At 36.5% G+C, this 25,040-nt stretch overlaps 1 protein-coding gene across 5 annotated transcripts in view; it reads right to left on the bottom strand.

The window, feature by feature from the left end:
• LOC137265332 (slit homolog 2 protein-like) overlaps positions 1 to 25,040 on the bottom strand; it is a 163,334-nt gene that overhangs the window by 65,160 nt on the left and 73,134 nt on the right. For all 5 annotated transcript variants that reach the window (XM_067800708.1, XM_067800711.1, XM_067800712.1 and 2 more), the window contains exons 5-7: positions 9,774 to 9,845; positions 9,021 to 9,092; positions 1,780 to 1,851 (exon numbers count right to left, since the gene is read on the bottom strand). In XM_067800708.1, coding sequence (XP_067656809.1) covers positions 1,780 to 1,851; positions 9,021 to 9,092; positions 9,774 to 9,845 — 216 coding nt within the window. The remainder of the gene's footprint in view (positions 1 to 1,779; positions 1,852 to 9,020; positions 9,093 to 9,773; positions 9,846 to 25,040) is intronic.

Raw genomic sequence — 25,040 nt, 5'->3', positions numbered from 1 at the left:
TGAGAGACAGCCTTGAAGCTGTCTCTCCTTTGGGTAGACTGGGTAACTATGAGTAAAGGTTATGTAAGGTATTATATCATGACCTAAACACAAGATTGGCATTTGCTTACAGAAGATAACACTGGCAAGGGTTGAGGTCTAACATATGGATCTCCATCCCCAGCAATTCCCTTTCATTGGGATTAAAATGGGACTTCAAAACTGAATGCATCATGCAGCATTTAGTACTATTTTTTACCAAAGGTTGCAGTCTGGTTGAAGTTGAGAAGCAATGTTTTCCAAAGGTATCGGAAAAGTCCCAAAAGGAAAAGGTGAGAAGGGGATGTTTTTCTGCTGATTCTCCGATGAACTCCTCACATGCACATATGGCAATGCTTGTTGCAGGATAGGCTGAACTTCCTTGGATGAATTTCATGACCAATTTGCTATGTTTATTTTATCAGGAGGTAGTAGGGGCTTCACTTTAACATGAGGGAGAGAGGAAAAGGGCTTGTGTTCTCTAATGAGAGCGTTAAAGCTATCTACCGCCTTGTGATACCACTGTCACACTCTACTGTGCAGCAAATGCTCGCCCAGCCAGGTGCAGGTGGATGTTTTTAACGTCTGCTTCTAAATGCAATGTAAGCAGCCATGTTGGAACTTGTCTCCTGATCAGCCAGAACACATTAATCAACAAGACACAGAGTAATCTCCCTTTGTTGAAAGGATCAAGTTTTTTATCAGTCTGTGATGTATTTTATGTATAGTATGCTGGCAAATGTTTGAGGAAGTGTCGCATAATCTAGCAGCTTTGAAAACATCGTTTTTTATATTTCTTGGAGAAAGTATATTTTGGGTAGGATGTGCATTGTTTACTTCTGATACCATTCCCAAATGCTACACATCCTTACAATTAATCAGACTGTTGCCATAGAGAAACACAGTTCCAGGACATAAAAGTGAGAAATGCTCTTGGAGCTTGTTTGACAGAAATCTCTGGCAGGAACAACATTTCAACATAAGACACCAAAACAAAACATCTGGAATCTGAACTTTACAATGCACTTTTTTAACAGTCTTTGCTATCTTGGAGGCCTACTGAAGATCAACAGACTTCACTCTGGAGTCCCAGAAAGCTAAATGCTGGGATATTCTGTTCTCTGGATAGCTAAAATGGTTGTGTTTAACGTATATCCAAATACTGGTCTTAATACTCTGTCCAAATACAATCCTCCCTAATAGAGGTTCGTAGCTAAAGTACAATTGTTTCACCCATGTGTCAGGACAAGTGAAATAACATAAGGCAGTAAGAAGCAGACTTATGGAGGTTTAATGTCCCTTACAGCATTGTTGATGTAACTGAGATATCACAGCTTGTCATCCATGGAATTATAATCATTATCATAATGGGCGGTGGGGTTGTTTAGTGGTGAAAGAGGAAGTGCCAAATGTCCAGGTTTGATTCTTCACATTGGTGCAGTGTGTGAAGTTCATTTCTGGTGTCTCCTTCAAGAGGATGGAATATTGCTAAGAGTGATGTAAAATTTTAAAGTTTACTCACTCACTCACTCACTCATCATCATGAGTGGTGGGGTGGCCTAGTGGTTAAAATGTTCACACATCATGCCAAAGACATGGGTTTGATTCACCACATGGTTGCAATGTGTGGAGCCCATTTCTGGTGTCCATTGCCGTGATATTGCTGGAATATTGCTAAAAGTGGCGTAAAACCAAACTCAGTCACTCAGTTCATCACCATCAAAACATCAAAGTTAAGAACTGATCAAGTCTTATACTCACAGAACTCTTAGTTTGGTCATTCCTTGGAACATATCCTTAGGCAGTGTAGTTATGTTATTATTACTCAGCGTTCTGAAACAGAAATATATCATGATTATGTTTATTACTGCCACATCATGTATTCCTACTGCCATGATATATATACATGTATGTATACATTCATTAGTATCACATATACACTGACACTCGGACAGTCCTTCGATGGGTGGCCGTGTTTGGCAGTTTAACTCCTGAGAGTTTCTAGGACTTCAGTCCTGCCCCACAACGAAGCACATGGGCAAGTGAGTTTGTTCAAATTTGCCTCTGTTCACCCAGCAGAAAATGGGTACCCGGTGAGATAGAGTCCTGTGACTATAACCTTCTAGCGCCTAAGAGGCAGCTTGGGTCATCTGGGGCAGTGATAATCAGATTCTGATTAGCGTCCAGTGAGCAACTGGTCAGACGGATACTAGGCGCTATATAAGTGAATTATTATCATATTGCCACACCATGTATTCCTACTGCCATGACATACCTTGATAATGTCACGACATACATTCCTACTAACATAATATATATTTTTATCACCATGATATACTCATCTGCTGCCATGATATACATTCCTATGGCAATGGTATACATTCTTATTGCAGTGATATATACCATCTACAATCATATATATTGCTATCACCATGATAAACACAGGTATAGCTATAACATATATTCGTTTTGACATGATATACAGAACACACCTACTGCCATGTTATACATTCCTATTACCTGAATATCCCAATATCCTTGTCTCTATACATACTAAATATAATGATACTCTTAGATACTACCACAAAGTACATTATATATATATATATATATGAACTTTATTATGACAATACACAAAGTTCGGTCTTTAGTCATGGGCTCTCTCTAAATTAAATATAAAATTGCCATGATATACTTCCATATTCCTACTACCATGATATACTTACATATTCTATATACTACATTTTTCACCATTATTTTTTTAACTGAAATCTGTGCAAACAAAAATGAAAAATGTCCCTCAAAGTACAAAAACAAGTTGTCAGTTTCCAGAACAAACTTAACATTGACCTAGGAAAATGTTTCATTTTCAGATAGTTGTGTGTTTTTGTTCGTGCTGGGTAAATTTCTGCGTACTTTCTAGATGCTATCATCCCCATCTGCATCTATTGATAAAGGCGGAGACTGTTGTTGTAAATACCTAATCTCTTCCCCCACTCACTGTTATGACAGATGTGTCTATATCTGTCTGGGAATTATCTCAATATCAGCTGGGCAATAACTGTATTAAGTCATAGACGCCCTTGATGGAGGCTGTAGTGTCCGTGCCAATGAGACATACTGGTAGTGTTCTCATACAGAGATATTGATTTGATGATGGGATAGTTGGATGAAAGTATCAGTAGAAATACTTTGGAATTAGATCTAAATTAGATATATGGGTTTTAAGGAAAGTGGTTAGATGAGGCATAAAAGAGGTACATTTTTTTGTCATAAGGCATACAATTTTTACTGAAAGGAATTATTGTATCTGTTAAGTTTTAGTGGAAAGGATGTTTTTCACAATATTATTGAAGCGATGTACTAATTACGGGGGTTTGCAACTTGTATTTAAGACAAATTTAGAGTATTGTATATAAGACAAGTTTAGAGCATTGTATATAAGACAAGTTTAGAGTACATAAATTCAACTCCTGTTCCAGTCATAAAATCAATGTGTAACTGTATTGGACGTTTATTTCTGTGTTGTGTAATGCAAACCAGATTCAACATGATGCTATCTTTATGGAGATATACTGGTCTCATTCTGATAGCCATACTTTTTCTGATAGCCATACTTTATCTTTTCATGATACACAAACCTACGATATCTGTATATTTAAACAGAATGACATATCTGATTATCCCTATCTAAATATGGGTAGCATAGGACACATATGAAAACCAAATTTAAGAAAAAACATGTAGTTTCCAATAACGCAAAAAAACAAGGGCCTCAATGATGATAGTCAACCATGTCAGTTGCTGTGAACTCTTGGATTATCCATTCATACTTATAATCCTTAACTAAATATCAATCAATTACAAATAAATATCGGAGAGACAACTAGGAGCAAAAATGCTCTTTAAGTTTGAGAGAAATTACAACCTTTCACATCGCTGTGAGTAGTGACATATCTGTGCAAGAATACATCCTAAATATAATTTAGAGAGAGCCCATGACTCAAGACCGAACTTTGTGTATTGTCATAATAAAGTTCAAAACAAATATTTACATATGATATTATCTAATTTTCAAATTGACAACCACTGACATCTAATTTTCAAATTGATAACCACTGACAATTTTTCCCATTGATAATATTTCCAATTATTGACCTTTAAGCCAGCCCTGGCTTAATTCCCACAGCCTAGCTTATCTGTCCAGGGGCAACAAGCACTGGTCATAATGATAACTCCTCTCATTTTCTCCTTCATAATGATAACTCCCATATACCATGGTTCACTGCTTCTAACCAATGAGAGGTTACATAAAACAGAGGATTGAGGAATTCCAAAGTGTTACTTGGATGTTAAATGCCCACTAAGCCACTAGAGATTTGCTGGGTCACTTAAAGATGACTTATTGAAATGATTCATGTTTGTTGATATAGGAATGTATCCAGTATAGATAACAAGGGTGTTTACAGCTGGAATTAGAGTGGATACGTGCTGGGTGGGTGATAAACAAAAAATATTCCCCTAAGAGTGTTTACTACTACATACTGAAAGCTGTGACTTTTCAAATACCAAGATGGATACATGCTGTGTGTGATATTCCATTAAAGATATTCCCTTTGAAAGTGTGTATCATGAAACATTCAAAGCTGTGACAATTACACATCTGTGATACTAATGATGCCAGGTATACTCATGGAGAAAAGAAAGGGAACATGTAAAATATGTTTCACATTGCCAGTTATTTCGATTATTCCATTAACAAATTATATGACAGTTTAGCACATAATGTATTTATTGCATTACCAGATAAATCTATTTGTTTTTAAGGTAGATATAAAATCTACAATCAAACGTGTTTCTTGAGTCATTCCTTAATGAGTTTGCTGCATTATGTTTGTGAGATTCTTCTTGAGAACATTCACAAAATCATAGCTTTCACTGCAAACTGACACGAGCTGTAACCATGTCTTATGTCATAAATGTGTCACAGGTCTGAGTGTCAATGCTATAAATACCCTCAAGGATAATCCCTCGCAAAGATACACATCTTGTGGATTAACCTGGATTAAGGAGATACTATACTGACATTAGCAGTGATTAACAGTGAAAGCAGGTACTGATGCTGAAATCACCATAAACCAACCACCATATAGACAAGAGTGTCGGCAATATTACCACCTAGGGTTATCTCCCCATGATTAGTGGCACTGGATGTTAAACAGATTTCTTGATTTTATGCTTTTCATGAAATTTATTACTGTTGCCATAGCAGCACATTTAAATTTCATTACCCCAAAACCCACAAACACATCCCCACATTTTAACTGGTTTTGCTGATGGTATGCTCCGTTTGCTTTTAGCAGCAGGTGCTGACTCCCAAAAAGTAGTACAAGTCTGTTGAATATCCGGTTTAGGTGTGTAAGTGTAACATCCAGGATGTTATTCATCAAAGATGCAAATTACTATGAAAACATGCTTTCACAAATTAAAAACAATTACAAAAAAACTTGATTATGACACATGGTTACTCAAACTTTTCATAGGATAGTTTTCGCTGTACACCACATCAATGACCAATGGCAACCACCTGTCTCCTTGTCTAATGAGACTGAACCTAGTCAAGCAGCATCACCAGTCACCTTTACCATGCAATGTCACAGCCCTGAGCGCCTCACCTATAACTATAGTGAAGGATAATCCCCTAACATAAACATACCTTTTACAGATTAGACAAGATTAAAAGTGTTGAGCCACGAACACGAGTAGCCATCTCTGGCTAATGGGAATCCCTTCTATCTCATAAGCCCATGATCGTCTGTCTACGATTTACTTAGTGGCAATCAGAGATACACTACACTACACTGGTATGATGGTATTCACCCATGCCAAATAGCTCACCCCAAAGCATGTAAACAAAATCCACTATATTCATTACTGTATATTCTTTTCAAGTAGTATTTACCATTTTTAAATGTTAAAGCCCTCAGCAAACAAAGACTTAAGGGGTTTTCTACAAGGTTTTCATGGCAGCACGGATGATGATTTGTAAAAAAAGTTTAGTGACGGGTCATAAAACAAACATTATCATTATTTTTTTAAATGATATCTGAAAAAGAAATTCAGACAAAGCATATGGTGATTACAATCTATTTAAATTCTTCATTTTTCTTGTGTTAAAATCCTGGTCATTTGGTTCTAAAAATAAAATGATTAAACTAGAAAGTTCAGATGTTCATGATTTGAAAATATCCCAAAATTAGCTGTTATATAAAACTGAACACATAGCGGGCTTAAAAGTTAAGTACTGAGTACCAATGGATGACTAATGCCAGGGTGCCCTTGTTCAAAACAACCTAAGGGCTAAGACTATTGTAAGTCTAAGTTAAGGTAAGGTAAGATCGCTTTGTACAATGGCACTCAGACTTTCATAAGGATTATCACTGCCATCCAATATCAAGTCTAAAATATCAGTATAACTGTGATTAAATTGTACATAACGTGGTAACTTGAACCCTGAGTGCTATTTAGAAATACGCCTTTTCTCCACGAGTATTACATTTCGTTTCTCAAAATGTATAACATGGAGGCGTGTATCTCCAAGATACAGATACAAAGACAATATTCACCTCAACCCTTATAAACCCTGCTTAAATAAACACAGCTTTATCATTATGCAAGCTGTTAAAAATGCTTTGGATGCTCAGAGGAAAAAATATGGTTGTATAGCCTCTGTTTGTTGTACTTCCCGTCCAAGGGATGTAAATGGTATGCTTGTTTATTTTATTGTACATAACATTACATTGTAACCTTTTAATAGACACATTGGGCTTGGGATTTAACATTACCATGATGAGTTGAAACTTCTGGGCAATGTAAGAGATGTAGACAGTCTGTCACTTCCTGAAAACAATGTCGTAACTTCTGGCTATTTATGATGGGTGTATCAGAGTTTATACTCCCTGCGTTGTGCCAGATTTTGTGAAACCTACTTTTCTCCCACAAATTTAAGTATGTGAGTTTCCCTTTCTTGACCTTTGCAGAAGCTTGAATCAGTACAAAGACTTAAATCCGTCAGGTACAAAAATATGTTTTAGGGTCATTTGAAAGCTTGTATTTTGTCAGATCATATCACTGTTAAATTCATGTATGAAATATATACTTATTTATAGCCTGGCATTAGTCTACTGTGAGTTCTTAGAGAACATATACCATTAAATAAAGCAGGGGATATTACACTTTGCAGAGATATTGAGGATGGGATATCACTAGCCAATGGCAATGCATATGAGAAAGAGTACTATATCCATACACATGAAGGATTTCCAAATGAATGGACTAAACTGTCGCATTTTCCCTTAGTTTCTCTTCAACAACTGTTTCCTCCTAGACTTTATCCTTTATGTTCTATCAATCTTGTAAATCCAATATCCACTGCTTATTTTGAATGGTTATTTTAAGTAATAAAAATTTTAGTTTTACCAAATCTGTATTGTTTATGCCTTGAATTTCAGTTTTCATCTTTTAGGATCCAATGAAGTCAAGTCAAGTCAAGCACTGTCATATTTAATTACATTAAGGTTTTAGAGTGAATGCCAGATATCCACCAATAACAGAACCAGTCTGTGAGCAGAATATAAATTACCAACCAAATGAATGATGACATATAAGCAGGCCTACTTGTGCAAATTTGTATTACAGTTTCACAGTCTGGGGGCATCCTTGTATGCTTATCTAGCCGCTCGGATATTTATCTACAACATGCCATCATTCACATTGACAACATTTTGAAAATGCTGGGTGCAATCTGTGACTGTTTAGGCAGGTGCTCCCTGCAGAACAGAGGTTCCCCGTTTACAGTGAGTTAAGGGAACATCCATTCAGTTGAACACCAGGCTATCTGGTGACCACAACATAGATATATTCCAGGCTCTCTTACCCATCCTAACATCCGATACCGAAACCAGCATCTTGGGATATTTATTCACCACATATATTTCATTAGTCACATACTCAGGAGACACTGGGAATGTGGGAATTGTTTTGCTTTGAGATGAATTAACTGAATATTGATGGAAAAAAATAGGATGATGCATATTTGTATGTAAGAATAACAATGTTTTGACACTGGAGAACTGGCAGTAACTGTAATCTGAAGATGCTTGTCCCTGCCTTTGTCATAAACATATTGGGGAGATCTGACCGGCATGAAAAGAGGACTACCTCTTCTGGTCAGGTGTACTGGGGCTTTTTACTTTCACGCTTATGTACACATCTCAACTTTGATAGAGACACTGTCAGCCAACTTTTGGAAACCTGTTCTGGTAATATTGTGTTCATTTTTGCAAATACTACTCAATTTTTTTATAGGGATATTGCCCGGCAACTCTGAAGGCCTCTTTTAAGTACTAGTATTTGTACTGGTGCTGCTTACTCGAACAGATAAATTGTATTTATTGTAGGATAGCTTCAAGAAAATCTGGACTGGTAATATGAATTTAATGTAGTTGCATATGTCTCTGACAACACAAAGAAATCACTTATAGAAACACAATTTGGTACTGTTAATGTACATACTTGTATATGCTACACAACGTTTCATAAGGGTATTTTCACATATTTCTACAGTTATCAAAAAAACACTTGCACATAACACTGAACTTTTGATTATCAAACTGTCAATCACCTCAGAAAGACACTATCTTAAGGACAAATGTACTTGCTCTGTTGCTTACATGAAGCTGAAAATATGTGCACCCATTCAACGGCAATTAAAATCAAGTACTATTTGTCAACAACATCTCCAGGCAATCATTAACATTCAGCCCTGAATCAGGCCCCATGCAATAAAGCAATTATAGCACAACATGAAGATAAAGCATCACAGTCACAGCTGTCTTAGAGCTACTAACGCTTTGTGGTGCGGGGGATCAGGACATTGAATATATCTCTATCAACGCTGAGTAGTATATTCTCCAAATTTAGGATGATTGAAATATACTTACAGAATCTCCATGTTCTTTAGCCCCTTTATTCCAGTGTCAGATATGCAAGTTATTTCATTATGGTCAAGTTGTCTGAAAAATGGACAATCAATATGAAATACGAAATGTTCTCTGCATGAGAATAACAAGCTTTAAACATAAATAAGGCTTGCAATGTGAACACATCATGCATTCAGAATTTAAGAATGACAATTAAACTTAAATTGAAAAAAAAATAAAACAGATGTTGCAGAATTAAGAATTTGAAAGTACTGCATGTGCAATTAAAAAATATAAATTGAAAGTATGTATACTGAACACAAAAAGTTAGGGAACATGAATATTTATTGGGACATTATATTGTAGTGAAGAAGTGCACACACTTTATACAAATATTCCCAAAAACATTCAATATCCTAAGCTTAACTTTTTGGTTTAGTATAAATAGAGGTGTGTAAAAGAAGAATTAGAGAGAGGGCATTTCAAAAACATCACTACCACCTGAAATGGAAAATGAACATTTAGGCTTCAGAACATTCCTTGGTTATATTTAAGAATAAATTTACTTATAACAAATAATAAGTCAAATTTCAATCTGGAAAAATTCTAAGCAATGACAATTACAGAGAAACAAGAATTTCAAGAATTTACAGTAAAAACACACAAGAAAATGATTTATTTATTCAGTTATGAAAATATCCAAGGAATGACATTGCAGCCTAATAGTGTCAGACAATCATATAATTACCAATCTGCAAAAACAATATTACTTACAAATTTTTCAAAAGAATAGAACTTTTTAAAGTTCTTCTGCCTATGTACAGAAGCTTGTTGTAGCTCAGATCCCTGCAAGAAATGTGACAAATTGAAATATAAACAAAAACAATATCCACTTTGTGATACAGTTGTGACAGTCATGCTCAATAAGAGAAGTATTGCATTCAAAGATTCATGCTTAACAAAGCTTTTGCATGTGAACATTGTGAGTATGTGATTGCACATGTGCTCATAATGTGTGACTTTTACTTCAAAAAGTGTTAAGTTGATTAACAATGACATGCTTAATATCAATATATTCAAAGACGTTATTACAGATATAATACTGAAATAGAAGATGGAGGCACACATGACAAATATTGCAACCAGATTTGCCCAAATTTGGAAATAACAAAACCAAGAGTTGCTAATTGATAAAAGTAGCAATTAAAACATTTCATTAAGAAATACTTCTTGATAAAATGACAAGAAAGTATTTTCTTACTCCTTTGCAATTCCCTATTGTGATCGTACCATATGTTACCATGATTTCCGGAGAAAACAATTGCCTTGCCCTTGCATGTATTTGTGATTCCTGGACAGGATATGCAAACCATTTGCAAACACCTGGTGTCATCACTATTTGATAGTGATTCATTAACACATGCTCATTTAAATGTCAGATTCATTACAAATGACTTTACTTTTCACAGATATTTCCTGTGGCAATGAAAAGCTCTTCTTCACTTCAGTTCAGTTCACTTTAACTGACAAGTGACGTTACATTGAATAAAAGGAGTGCCCATTGTGGTAGACTAATACTTCATGCCTCTGAATATATAATTTTTATTGTAACAAAAAAACCCATTTAAATCGAAAAGGAGTCCATGTGAAACTAGAGATTCAGAACCCTGGGAAATCTAGACGTGCTTCATTAAAAAGAAATCTAGATGTGCTTCATTTAGGCTTGTAGCATTGCAGAGAGACTAGGCACTAGGGGAAATAATATGTTTCATGGACTGTGAGACAGATTATCATTATGGTTTTTGGTTTTCTTTCATGTCATTAACCTCTTCATCATTTTCATATTTACCAAAAAATAACAAAACAGGTCCTACCCCATTCTGTACTTGAGACGACTGTATCAAGAAACATACCTTTTTTAAAGCAGCCTAAAGAACATACAAACGTAATTGCCCAGGTGAGGTGAGTCAATCAGTTCACAGGTGGTAGTCAGTTATCACTTTACCTGTCATCAGGACCCTACATGATAAAACACTTCCACAGCTCTCCAGGGCAGGTGTCTAATACAGACAATTATAATAATAATAATATTGACACTTTGGCAAAGTGCTTTACCAACATAAACTGATGGACAAAAGAAAGTATACTCCTACATTTAAAGGTTGCTCAGATTAGACAGTTATTCAATGTATTTGTAGGAAAATCAGAGTTTTGGACCAGGAATAACTTGGCCAACATGGTCAGTGAATTGTGTGATTAGATGATTCAGTGAAATGCAAACTCACTTTCAAATTTTATATTCAACTTTTAAATCTGAATACATGATTAAAAGTACAATTGTGCCAGTACTTCATAAATTTATAACAAATATTTTGAGATGGCCCCTCTTAGCATATTATCGTTACAGAATGTGCACGTCACAAGACCGTTGACCTAATGTCTGCCACCACCGTTGGATGTTATCATGTGCACTTGACATCAGCTACTAGTGGCGGACATGTGACACTTCAAAGCATCTACTGGTTACCACACACACCTTTCTTGTTAAAGTCATCACAGGGACAGACTCCTCATGCAAATATGCCCACACCTGCTTAATTTGTTATGCAAACTATGAGAATATACAAGAACAAAATTAAAAAGAAAAAAATTAAAAGGTCTGTGAGTCTCAACCCTCTATGAATCACTCGTATTATAGCTTGCATGTAGCATCCATTACAGCAAACATCATAGTCTCTCACTAGATCTCAGAGAAATATTGCAAAAGGAGACCAACCGAAGTCTAGACTGATAAGGCAAATCTATTGTCCCGGGCTTCTCTTGGAGGTTTTATTATAATTTTATAACATAAATATTTAAAAATATGTATGAATAAACAAAACGAATGTAACTAACCTTTTCCCCAAACCATAATATTTTATGCTAGAGGTTTCTTCATTAAATTTTCAATTCAGATTTAATTCCAATGAATACTGAAATAACCATGTTAATGGTCTGTATGTATGTTTTGGTTATATCAATGTCAAACTAATCACATTAAAAACATGATGAGAGATGGTCCATAAATACAAATGTATCTCTTTGCTACACATCTGTTAATCCACATAACTTTGTTTGGGATATAACTATTCAGCTAACAGGTTCTCTGTGGATTAGAATGGTTCCACTGGCATGTACTGTTTGGATTAAGAGGGTTTTCTTTATCAGAGTATAGAGGGTAGTCATGTACATATTCAGTAAACCGAAAACAGGCCCATGTATCTCTGATCCCTCTCGCTGTGTGAACCGGTTCATCCAGATGGGTTAATTATTGCTTGTGTTATCAATGACAGAAAAGCCATCACAGAGCTCGTTCCTTTGATAGGAATTACTGAGCGTGATAGCACATTAATTCAGCGTCACATACAACAGCTGCCAGCAATGCCTGCAGAAGCCGACACCAGGTGGCCAGTGTAAATACCAATATTTGATTTGGCATTCATTTACAGGAACTAATTTTTCACCAGTTTAAAGTAATGTGGTTGCTTTTTATAAAAATACAAACAGGTTTAATATCAATAGGGCTCTAAGAATTGTCCGTGATGAATGCACTGTTTTAGCCAAAAAAATTCATTAAGGTGAGGAACAGTTGGTCTTGTGGTTAATGCTGTCACTCATCACATGGAAGGTCTGGGTTCAAATTTTGTTTGATGTCCATAATAGGTATTTCCTAATCATATTGTCATTATTCACAACACTTTGTTATTAGTACCATTTTATTTGGGTTAAGATAATCTATTCTTGTGTTCATAAGTTTTAAATCTACAACCAATTCAAAATGTTTTTGACCTCATAATTATCTTAAGTACCTGTCATGAAAATGTGGCTTTGCAATGCTGAGCTGGCACATGAAATGACCAACGGGACTATATGGTCATGTTTGCTGATGTGCTTCCTCACGTCCATACTTAATCCTCAGACTACTGTCATTACTTAGCATATCACTGAATACATTCTTAAAGAAAATGTTCTTAAAAAAAACCAATGTTGAACAACTCTGAGGCTTTATATATCACAAATTTCATTTAAGAAAATCATCTTTTGTATACGCAACTATCTATAGCTCCAAAATGTTATCAAGACATGCTGCTCTGCTGTTTTAGAGCCATGTTTTCTGAATCAGATAAAAACATTAGCATATCTGCATACCAAAACAAATTAGACCTAATCAAGGAAGGTTCTTGTTATTTGAAGAGCAAAAGGTCAAGTTGATGAACTTTATTACTGTTCCACATTAAAGACAAACATCTCCTCTCAGACTTCAACATAGCTTCCAGCATCACAATCACACACTGTCATGTGACCAAACACTAAAGGTCATGACCTCTACTCTGAACTCTGGCTCTCTGACAATGTTTGAATCTAAAGAGGGTAGGTTGGCTGGAATGCAAACTTAAAATTCTTTGTATGGTGTCAAATACTGAAACTCTTAATAGAAATGTTAAGAATAAACATAAGGATATCGGTTATAGGGGAGCTTCCATTTTGGAAACTGGACATGTTTGTCAGCTTTAAGGAAGTGCATTCACAATATGGCTGAACTATTGCCAGTGTGACTTTAAATATTAACTCACTAACTCACTAAGGGTGTGTATGAGATTCGTCGGTTAAAGCCAAAAAGACCCAACAACACAGTAATGGGCAAATCAGAGGGCTTCAATAACAGGAAGTGGCATCAGAGACTGATGACATTATCGTGTTAGTACAAAAAACCCTTCAAGTTAAATGTTTGGCTGTGATTAAAAGTTGATATTAACATAACATATATATAACATAATTCTCATCAAAAGGTTTAACATCAATGACATAATTCCCAATAAGACGTTTAACTCCAATGATATAAAAATTAAATCTTTATTATCAATGACATAATACCAAGAAAGATAAAGTGCAGTGTGTGTTTTAACATCATTCAAAACAAAGTAAACAAAATGACATAATTCCCAGTTAGAAATCAATGATATTAATCCCAGTGAGATTATTGGCAATGGGTGTATCAACACCAGCCTAATCCAGCTAACAAAGAAACAAGGTGGAATGTTGTGAAGCTCAAGAAAAAGTTCCACGCAAGAAAGATGGGAACTCAGCAATTATCAAATATATTGCGTTATTTACATGTCCACACGAGTGTCTCTCATGGCCTGAATTCCGTAACTGGGCAAATACGGTGTTGATTGTAACGTCGATAGCAACTCCTTGTTGAACTAGTGTATGTGTTATCCAACTGTTTAGAGAACACGGTTTGTTTTTTCTTATGTTTAATGCATGGTTTGAATGTTTGCTTGCAACAAAGAAAAATTTAATCATTGTATTTCTAGAGTGATTTCCCCTGTTTATACTCCTGAAAAATGTCAATGGAGACAGCTAGATGCTGTGACGAGGAGGACAAGGGGGCACAGGGAGAGGAGTCGCCACTTCAATAAGCCTGTCTAACCCAGCAACCTACATCCACCATAAGCATTCCAGGGCATTACAACGTAAAACCCCATATGGTCATTTTGGCTGACTTTGTGACTCACAACAGTATTGTGTCCGGTCGTATAATGGCTACCATGTCATAAAGCAGACAGTGCTTGGTATTAGTTCTTTTTTAGACCTGCAGACTGTTGTCTGTGCCCAGTATCTTGTAAAATATCTGTTAGATCATTCCTTGAATTATCAACTCTAAATCTGAATAGAGTTGCTTCCCTTGGGCACACCAGGAAGCTACGATTGCATGTTCAAATCTGAGTCTTACATGCCCATTAATCCAACAATTTGCTGTGCAAAGAACGATGTCGGATTAACAAGACTTGACTGTACGTTCATTTCTTTCAGACATATTTGTCACTTATTTCAAAGTCCCTGATATTTATCCATAATTAATTGACATGTGGATAATGACTATCAATCTTTATGATCTATATCAATACCAAACTCTTGGAAATAATGTGGTAAATAAATACCTCAACATACTTATAACACGACTTGTGAAGGTACGGGGTAGAATAGGCCAGCTACCCATGCTTGCCATGAAAAAGCGACTATGCTTGACGTAAGAGGTGACTAATGAGATCGGGTGGTCAGACTTGCTGACTTCGTTGACATGTCATCAGTTCCCAATTACGCAGACTGATGCTCATGCTGTTGATCACTGGGTTGTCTGGTAATGTAACTGGAATATTGCTGACTGCAACATAAAAATAAACTCACTTACTCACTCACTCACTCACTCACTCACTATTTAAACACACACAAAGGCACGATTCCTCAGAGTTCAGCTCATACAACACCATACTACTCAACTTCCTACAACTTTCCTGTAATTGTTTTCAGATTCCCAGACAGACATAATAGAATCTTATGACAGTGCCATAAAAACTAAACACTGTCATGGTTGATAAACAAAACCATTTCTGCTGATAATACGAAAATAATTGTGATCCAAGACCCTAAATCCAGAAGCCAAATGCTCTGGGTATTAGTGCACAACTGGATAATGTCGGTGGCAACACTACATATGTTCCTAATAAATGGTGGCTTTTTCAACACACAGGCTAAGTGGTATATCTGAGATTTAATGGATGAGCAAAAAAATGGCATAGCAGTGTGATTAGACAAATTAGCTCTACTCTAAAAAAATACATCTTGAAATAACACGACAGAAAACCCATAAAAATGGATATTTACATGTATATTATGCTAACTAGCATTATTAACATGAAAAACCCCATCTCATTATCCAAAATATTTTTTAATATTTCCAAGTTTATTTTGATTCAAGAAACCATTAACAATGTGCTCTTTTATCTGAGCCACACCATAGGCATTTCAAAATAAATTTCATATTCAACTACGAAGATTAAATAAACAGCCTTAACGCTCTGTCTGATGTCAATTGTTGTTTATCCATGAACTCCTAAGTAATCATTCCCCATACTTGTCATCTCCACAATCAACAGTTCAGATTTGATTTGAGCAGTATGTCATGAGAAAAGCCGTCTCCTTTACTAACAAGGTTCTTCTAATTAAATTTCCAGACGCCTTGCTCTTTGTTATAATGAATTCTGCATTTTGGCAGCCTATCTGACGTGTATGTCAAGAAGTTCAATCCCGGTAGTGATGGCAGCCATCTTTGTCTTGTTTACTTTCTCATGATAACTGGGCCAAAACAAATAAACAAGATGGCTAATGAGAAGTCATTACAGCTAACAATGCTTGGTTTACTAGTTCCTCTGGCCATGGGCATGATAATAAGTTGCTTAAAGATTACCTCAATGATGCAGAGGAGACAGAGATGTGACACAGATGTTACAAATGTTCTATGTCTGTTTGGAATTACATTTTCTTCAGAACAAATTCCAGTATATCTTTTGGATATAAGGATCTGAACCCATATTCTCAGAGTGAGGCCAAAATCACCAGCACACAAAGTCAGCATTCTAACCCTCTCAGCCATCTGGCCTAAAAGACAAATATTATATGCGTATTTGGGATTACATTGTCTTCAGAACAAATTCCCGTACATCGTTGGATGAATCCCATGAGGATATGAACCCACATTCTCAGAGTGAAGCCAAAATCACCAGCACACAAAGTCAGCTATCTAACCCTCTCAGCCATCTAGCTTAAAAGACAAATATCATAAACGCATTTGGGATTACATTACCCTCAGAACAAATTCCAGTACATCTTTTGGATGAGTCCCTTAAGGATCTGAACCCACATTCTCACAGAGAGGGGCCAAAATGACCAGCCCACAAAGTCAGCCATCTAACCCACTCAGGCATCTAGCCTAAGACGTTGAGCATTCATGATTAGATTTAGTGACACAATATGGAAATGTGATTGGAATGAAATGGAAGTGATGTTGTAGGAAAGAGCTGTTGTCATGGAAATATGGAGATGTAACAGCAGATATGTGGAGTTGTTGCAATGTAACTGTTGCAACATTTAGATGAGAAGTTTGCAGTGGAGGTCTGATGGTGCTGAAACAGTCATGCTGAGATTTTGCGAGGAAGATGTTATGGTGAGGTAAGGTGAAATGAAGTTTATCATCTTACTTGAGAATATTTCACCCATATGATGACACATGTGTGTGTGTATGTGCCACTGTCAGGCATGAATAACCCACTCCAACACATTATACTCACTCCAAGCTGAGCAGGCCATGTACCCATTAATGCCGAGCACTAGACAAGGACCAGTAAGTACCATATTTTAACGCCACAGCTCTCTGGACGTACGCTGTAACCACTACACCTCATGGTCGAGATGTTATGTACATGTTGATTCCTACAGGTATAAACACTGGGTCATGCTGGAGCTATTATGTCAAGTAAAGATGTTTCGGATAGGGATAACACAGTGCAATATTTCTGGATCATCCCTAAACAGGTATTCCTCGTAATATGGCAATGATGACACTACATCAGAACATGTTGTAAAATGATTTGGACACTTCTTGGCCTCATGCTCTCCTAGAAAGTATTTGTAAACCAAGTTTATGGCCACTTCATAGCGTCCATTAATTATAAACCAATTGAAAATGGGATTCTGATCCATGATGGTTGCATATCATATATCTGTACGGTCTCGAAGGGATCCACCTGATCAAGTCACTTAGGGCACCACAATTTCCTGGGCAGAGTTGTCTCCCTTGGAAATATCAGATGACCCAGACCCTGGGTTCAAATCTCTGTTTCTTATGATAATGTACATTTACCAGCAGACCCTACTTGTGGGTTCATGTTCATAAAAGTGGCAAATGTCAGAGACCTACATCAGTTAAGATATCCTCACACAATAAGTGGACGAGACACAATATAACTGGGAACCTGTAAAAAATATCGGTTACCAGTGATAAATGGATCTTTATGGAGGTTCTTGTGTGGTTTTGACATAAGCAGAAAACAATAGTCACTCAAAGTTTTCTGTTATTCATATTTCAATGACCTCTAAACAATTTCCCAACAATGTCCAATGAACAGAGAATAAAGATTATCCGCTACATCAAATTCCAATTGCAAAATAGCTGTGAAAATAATATGAATGTCTCACTGAAAATCAATAATGACACCTGGTGTTTATGCCAGGATAAACCCTTCAGGTACTGTCAGTTACATATAAGTCACACAAGAGGAGAAATCAACAAACTCTAATTCTCATTCATTTGAATTTGTCAAGCTTCATAAATATCACCAAAACAGACAAGAGTCATCAGAAGATGACATATCCCCCCGGCCCCCTCCTATTTGAAAGGACAAATCATCTGACAGTTACTTATTGTGTTTTTAGACCAAGTCTGAATTGTTTCCATGGAATTCATGAAAAATATAAATGCCAAATATCTGTAATCAGAAAAAGTCACCATTTCAAGATTTGTCTCATATATCTGCAAAGATCTTTTGAAAGATATGAAATGCTTTTCGAGTTGTGCTCTGGAAACGAAGTCCGCAAAGTGTTCATGGAATCGACAAAATAAAAAATCACAAAATCCTGTAAATACCAAAAGCCACCACTTTGGGGTCTGCCACACGTATCTACCAAGTATTGCAGAAAAATTTTGAACGGTTTTTGAGTTCTGCTCAAAGCCCACCCCAGCATTAGACTAACACCAAAATGTTCCATGGAAAAACGAAAAAAACAAGAGTCATCAGAAGATGACATATCCCCCCGGTCCCCACATGTTTAAAAGGACAAATCATCTGACAGTTACTTGGTGTTTTTTTAGTATAAGTTTGAATTGCTTCCATGGAATTCATGAAACATATAAATGCCATATATCTGTAATCAGAAAAAGTCACCATTTCAAGATCTGTCTCATATATCTGTCAAGATCTGTTGAAAGATATGAAATGGTTATCGGGCTGTCCGGAAACGAAGCCCATCCCTCCATTTTGAAACTAACCGAAACATGTCCATGCAACCGAGAAAGTAATAAATCACAAAAACCTGTAAATAGCAAAAGGCACCACTTTGGGGTCTGCCACACATATCTACCAAGTAACACTGACAGATATTAAGAAGATTTTTAGTTCTGCTCCGGAAATGAAACACACCTCTCACTTTTGAGACTAAATCCGAAACATTTCCATGGAAACAGAGAACATGATAAATCACAAAAACCTGTACATAGCAAAAGGCACCACTTTAGGTTCTGATTGATATATCTACCAAGTTTTGCAGAAAAATATTGGAAAGGTTTTGAGTTCTGCTCTGGAAACGAAGCCCATCCCTCAATTTTGAGACGAGGTTTGAAACGTTTCCATGGAAACCGAGAAAATAATATAGCACAAAAACCTATACATAGCAAAAGGCACCACTTCAACTTGTGACTGATATATCTACCAAGTTTGGCACAAAAATATTGAACGGTTTTTGAGTTCTGCTCCAGAAACAAAATCCACCCTACCATCAGACTAACACCAAAATGTTCCATGGGAAAACAAAAAAAATATAAATGCCAAAACTCTGTAAATAGCAAAATGCACAACCATAGGTTGTGATTATTATATCTATCAAGTTTGGTCTAAACATATTGAACGGTTTCTGATTTATGCTCCAGAAACAAAATGATTACGGACGAGGTGTCAACTATATCCCCACGCATTACATGCCGGGGGGGATAAAAACCAAAAGAGACAAATAGGAAGCAAATTCATCAACCTCTGCACGATTAAGGAGCATACATAACAAATTTTCCACTGAGGAATGTACTCCTGTCCTCCGTTATCATTGTATTGTCTCACACATGTTTATCTCCCATCAAACCTACACGCTCAAAACCTGGAAATACATCCTCTGCTACACGGCCAGACAATTTGTGAAATATGGATGCACTTCTTCACTGTGACAGCATGGCCATAGCATGGTGTTATAATTAATGATTATTGTTCCAAAAGCAAGTCAAGGTATGTTTGGGATTACCGAGGGACTTTATTACGGGAAACGGTGACCTTTAGCATGCAGGATGTAACCTTTCGTGAATACAAATTCAGATTTGATGAGGCATCTAAGTTGGTGTTAGGGAAACAGGTTTGATGTAGTTAGATAATTGAGTCTAAGCTGTGTTTTGTGAAAATATTTCAGTATAAATCAGTGTAAATATTGAACATATGATGATTGTACACAAAATGATTTATAATTAAATTGCAAAGCAATTCATACAACCATCTTTGTAAACAATTTGTTAAAATGAATTTGGTAGCTATAACAAGATACTAAAAGAAGATTTCTTTTGGACAGTACAGTCTCAGAAGAAAGCATGACACAAATAACTCTTGTGAAAGTGTTATTATAATTATAATTATGTTTTGTTGATTATGTTGTTGATACCATAACACTAATATACTTGATGATTGTTAATTCTGCAAAGTAATCAAATGGTGTGAGACTAACATTTCAATGAACACACTTTGATAAATATAGCACCAACTATGATTGAAAAAAACATAAAAACATGATAAACTAATTCTGCGTGAGTGTTTAACTGATAAACAACAGCCATATCAGATAATGGTGATAATGACATACACACTCCATTGAAAATCAAGGGAAGAGATACTGTGATGACTATAGAATAAATCAGCTAATAATTGTGGAGGCGAAGCAGTTATCACAATACCTACTTGAAGCAGACGTGTACTCTGCCTAAAGCTTTGATGTCGAGCAGACGTCAGATTGGGCACAGGAAACGTCTGGTTTGGTGGAGATTTCCTTTGAAAAGTTCAGTTACCTTGCCTATGCTATTGTGCAAGGGTGATTTTAATCAGACTTGATGTCACTTACAAAACATTATCAGATATCTAGGTTTTGTGTGAAAATATTGCAGTGTCAGCAGATTTGGGCTTGTAGCTATGGATTAAATCAATATTATATTTGGGTTTGAGTTGCATTGTAGCCATTTCCTGTTCTATACAGACATTGGTGAAAGAAAGTCAAAATAAACCAATCCCGTCAAATGCAGAGTGTTTGTAATGTCAGTCCATCCAAATTGATTAACATGATAATTGATTTAGAATTTTATCCACTGTGAAAATAAGAAAGGATAACTTCAATCAAAGTCAGATGGTAGTAAAAAGACAAAATAGCTTCTCAGGCAGCGGAAAACGTTTGTTGGCACACGCAAGCCACTCAGGTGACATCCAGTGAGAAGGAGTGAGACAAGAATGTTGTTTTGCACAGCAATCAGAAATATTTAAAACCATATCATGGCAGCTTGTAAATATCAAGTGAGCGTACAAGACTGGGTGATGAGTTGATGTGGACGAAAAACGCTTCATTCCATGAGGCAAAACCAAACAGGCAGTCTAACCGCAAATAACCAGAGCAATAACACAACGTGCATCACCATAACCTTGTATTTTGCAGCAAAATGCAAGATGCTTGAAATCAAGGCCCTTGTTTACAAAATGATCACAGTGCTAAGATGATCGTAACACAATACAATGAGAAAAGCGTACGATGGTTGTGCCAAGATTGCTTTGAGGGACAGAGCTGTGCATTAAGAGTGCGAGGTTTTATCACATGAACAGTCAATACTAATTATTACAGCCTTTTCAGGACAACTGTCAGATACAAACTACCAATCTCTACCAATGATTCTACCTTTATACTATCATCAATGGAATCAGTGTACAAAGTGATCTTAGCTCTAAGGTGATCATAATTCTCGTCCTTGTGGGGGCGGTGGTGTAGCCTAGTGGTTAAAGTATCTACTTATTACACCAAAGACCCAGGTTCGATTCCCCACATGAGTACAATGAGTGAAGCCCATTTTTCATTACCCCGCCATGATTATTGCAAAAAGTGACACAAAACCACACTCACTCAGGTTTAAATGAACAATGGACACAGAACTGAAGAAGATATCACAAAGGTGGTAAAGATTTTCTTTACAGATTAAATGAGGTTTATCGTCTAGCATATTTGTCACACAGTAAGTGTGACTGATGCTAGTGGCAAAAATAATGACAGCGATGTATCCACATCATGAAAACTTGTAAACAGTCCATTATTTCAGACAAATGTTCCCGCCACCAGTAAACATGCATTGCCTTTGTATTGGTTATACGGTGCAACGTTCATTCTGTCGCAGTTTTTGTTTATTTGTGTTAATATAGACTGCAGCATCTCTGTACTAAGTCAACACAATTAGAAGCCGAGGTGAGAAGACAAGGCATCTTCGTCGTGGAAACATAGTAAATATATTGCATTCTTGACATCTCATGCACATAAGAAGAGCAACCATTGCATACATGCATGCAGGCAAAAGGCAAAACAGATTTTCTTGGGTATATTTAGAAAAGTGTTTTGTACTCTTGTTTGTAACCTGACACTTTGTTCCTTGCAGGATCCATGAAAGAAATTTTTAAGCTTCTTGCAAGAAACAGACAAGGGGAAACATAGTATGGAAAGGTTTTTTTCTTGAGTGAGTGAGTGAGTGAGTGAGTGAGTGAGTGAGTGAGTGAGTGAGTGAGAGTGTTGTTTTACGATGATATTAACACTATTTCATGAACACTGCAAAGGTGTGTTATACAGCATGTCAATCAACCTACCCTCATGATACAATGGAGACCTATTCTGTCTCAAATATAGGTGAGTGAGTGAGTGAGTGAGAGTTGTTTTATGACAATATTAACACTATTTCATGAACACTGCAAAGGCATGTTATACAGCATGTCAATCAACCTACCCTCATGATCAGCTGGAAACCCATTCAATCTCAAACATGAGTGAGTGAGCGAGCGATCTACATGTTGGACAAATGATGCAGGTTTCAGATATTTACTTATCTGGGAAACCCATGAGTACTATGGCACTGACAAACCATGGACTCAAACCCATGACCATTGCCGGCCATCATGGCCTTGGGAAGCAAGTCTACACACAGAACAGCTGTAGCAACCAAACAGGCAGCCAATAGCCCTGAGTAATTTCATTCATTTTATTTATACAACCAATGCCACCGTGCTACCTACATGTGACACCTACCATATATTGCCATGTATAAGCCGACCCTGTAGGTAAGCCAACCCCCTAACCCCTAACCTGACCCTTAAAATCAATGTCAAAATGGTATGTTTTGTACATGAGATGAAACCTTGCAATGAGTTGCGGCCAGCTCACACCACAACACATCTGGCAGTTACAGTCTTGGATGTCAAACATAAGTATGTTTGGTGAGAGTAGTACCTAATAAAGATTATACTGATCATTGTTTTATAAACCAGTGTTGTTTTTTCCTTTTTACATCCAATATAATATGTGAACCCATTCAACACCACAGTTGGAAAGCCAAATGAGCATATATTATCAAGAACCGAAGAATAAAATCAACAATAGTTCTCATAAAAGTTGCCAAATGTACATGATAACGTACTATTTCCATCCTTTCTAAGCAATCGTGGAATGAAATTCAAATGACATTTTGGCTTTCGTCGCCTTGAACTTAACGCACGGATTTGATGTTTAATGCAGGAAGCATTTTAGTCACAGATGATAACCTAGCATGATAGTTTTAAAAGAAATTTAAATTAGTCATGATGATTTAGTTTAAAAACTACACACACTTCATGTCACTGATCATGATCACTGATCAAGATGTCCATTGATAAAACCAAGTATCTACATTTCCACAAATGACATGTACCAAGGACTGGCACTAGATACATGATAACATATGTCAGCACTCAAATACACTTCACATTTGGATCATAACGTACATGAAATCCAAGCCTGGATAATCAACTAACCGGAACATTGATGCTCAACACTCATTCCTTGCTATCAGCTCCTGATAGTTTTCGTATTTATTATCCAAGGACACAGGCGCAAATTTGATGGGTCACTTACACCTGCTGCAGAGGATGTGTTTTGTGTATGATAAATCTCCTCGATGATTAACAAGGTCGGACTTAATGCAATCTGTAAACCATCTGGTGGGTAGTACATGTCAGTGGAATGAAAGAAATCATCGAAAACAGTTTTGCTAAGGAATCTAGTGCACAGCTCTACCTAGTGTGATAGCATTTTGGAGGTATCTACCATTCATATTTATACATGTGATATATTACACAATATTCACCTTGTGGCCATGAAATATCTGAATGTTTGACCTGAACATTTGACATGCATATGCCCATGGTGGGGTGGTATGCAATATTTTTTTTAAAAACCTACTATCATTATTTTAATCATAGTACATGCTTATGACAAAAATCAAATTCGAACACTGTTTTTTGTTTGCTGTTGGCAGAGATTTCTGATGTTTATGGAAAACATTTTGTCTCTTATATTGTTCAGATCTTCTTCTGTGTTCATAATCACCAGTTCTTCAAACAATGGGAGGTGGGGTAGTCGAATGTTTAAGGTATTCACCTAACCTGGGTTTGATTCCATTGTAAGAAGCAACTAACAGGATTGGGTGACCAGGCTCACTGACTTGGTTGACACGTTATTGGTTTTCATTTGCGCATGTTGATGCTTGTGCTGGATTATCTGGTCCCGACTTGATTATTTACAGATCGCCGCCACGTAGCTGGAATTTTGAAGAGTGCGGCATTAAAATACTCACTCATTCACCCGTTATATATTTACAAGTGAATACCACATCTGGTGACACTGCTATGCTATTGCTGAATTGTTGCCCAAAGTAGCATTAAACCATACTTATCACTCACTCTTTCAAACACTGACAAGCTTGATATTCTGCATATTATTACTGTTGTTGTTATCAAAATAAATCTTAAACATTAGAAAGAAAACACATCCATTAAAATTCAAACTGTTAAAAATATCATTCAGTGAGAACCAAAATTTGCAGTCTTGCAAATTCTTGAACTGGTTCTCAATTTTCAAGGAAAAAAATATCTGTAGTTAATTAACATGCAACACCAAGTGACAAAGACCTTCATTATGATTCCAAACCAACCTGCCTCTGAAATTTACGACCATGGTAAACATACTGGCCCCATGTATACAGTTTACTCCTTGTTAAATTGACAATCAAGCTGCAACCAA

The sequence above is a fragment of the Haliotis asinina genome, chromosome 15, assembly GCF_037392515.1.
Source record: "Haliotis asinina isolate JCU_RB_2024 chromosome 15, JCU_Hal_asi_v2, whole genome shotgun sequence".
In the NCBI taxonomy this organism is placed as follows: domain Eukaryota; kingdom Metazoa; phylum Mollusca; class Gastropoda; order Lepetellida; family Haliotidae; genus Haliotis; species Haliotis asinina.
The sequence above is the reverse complement of the archived record's forward strand: the minus strand, read 5'-3'. Positions and strand labels throughout refer to the sequence as shown.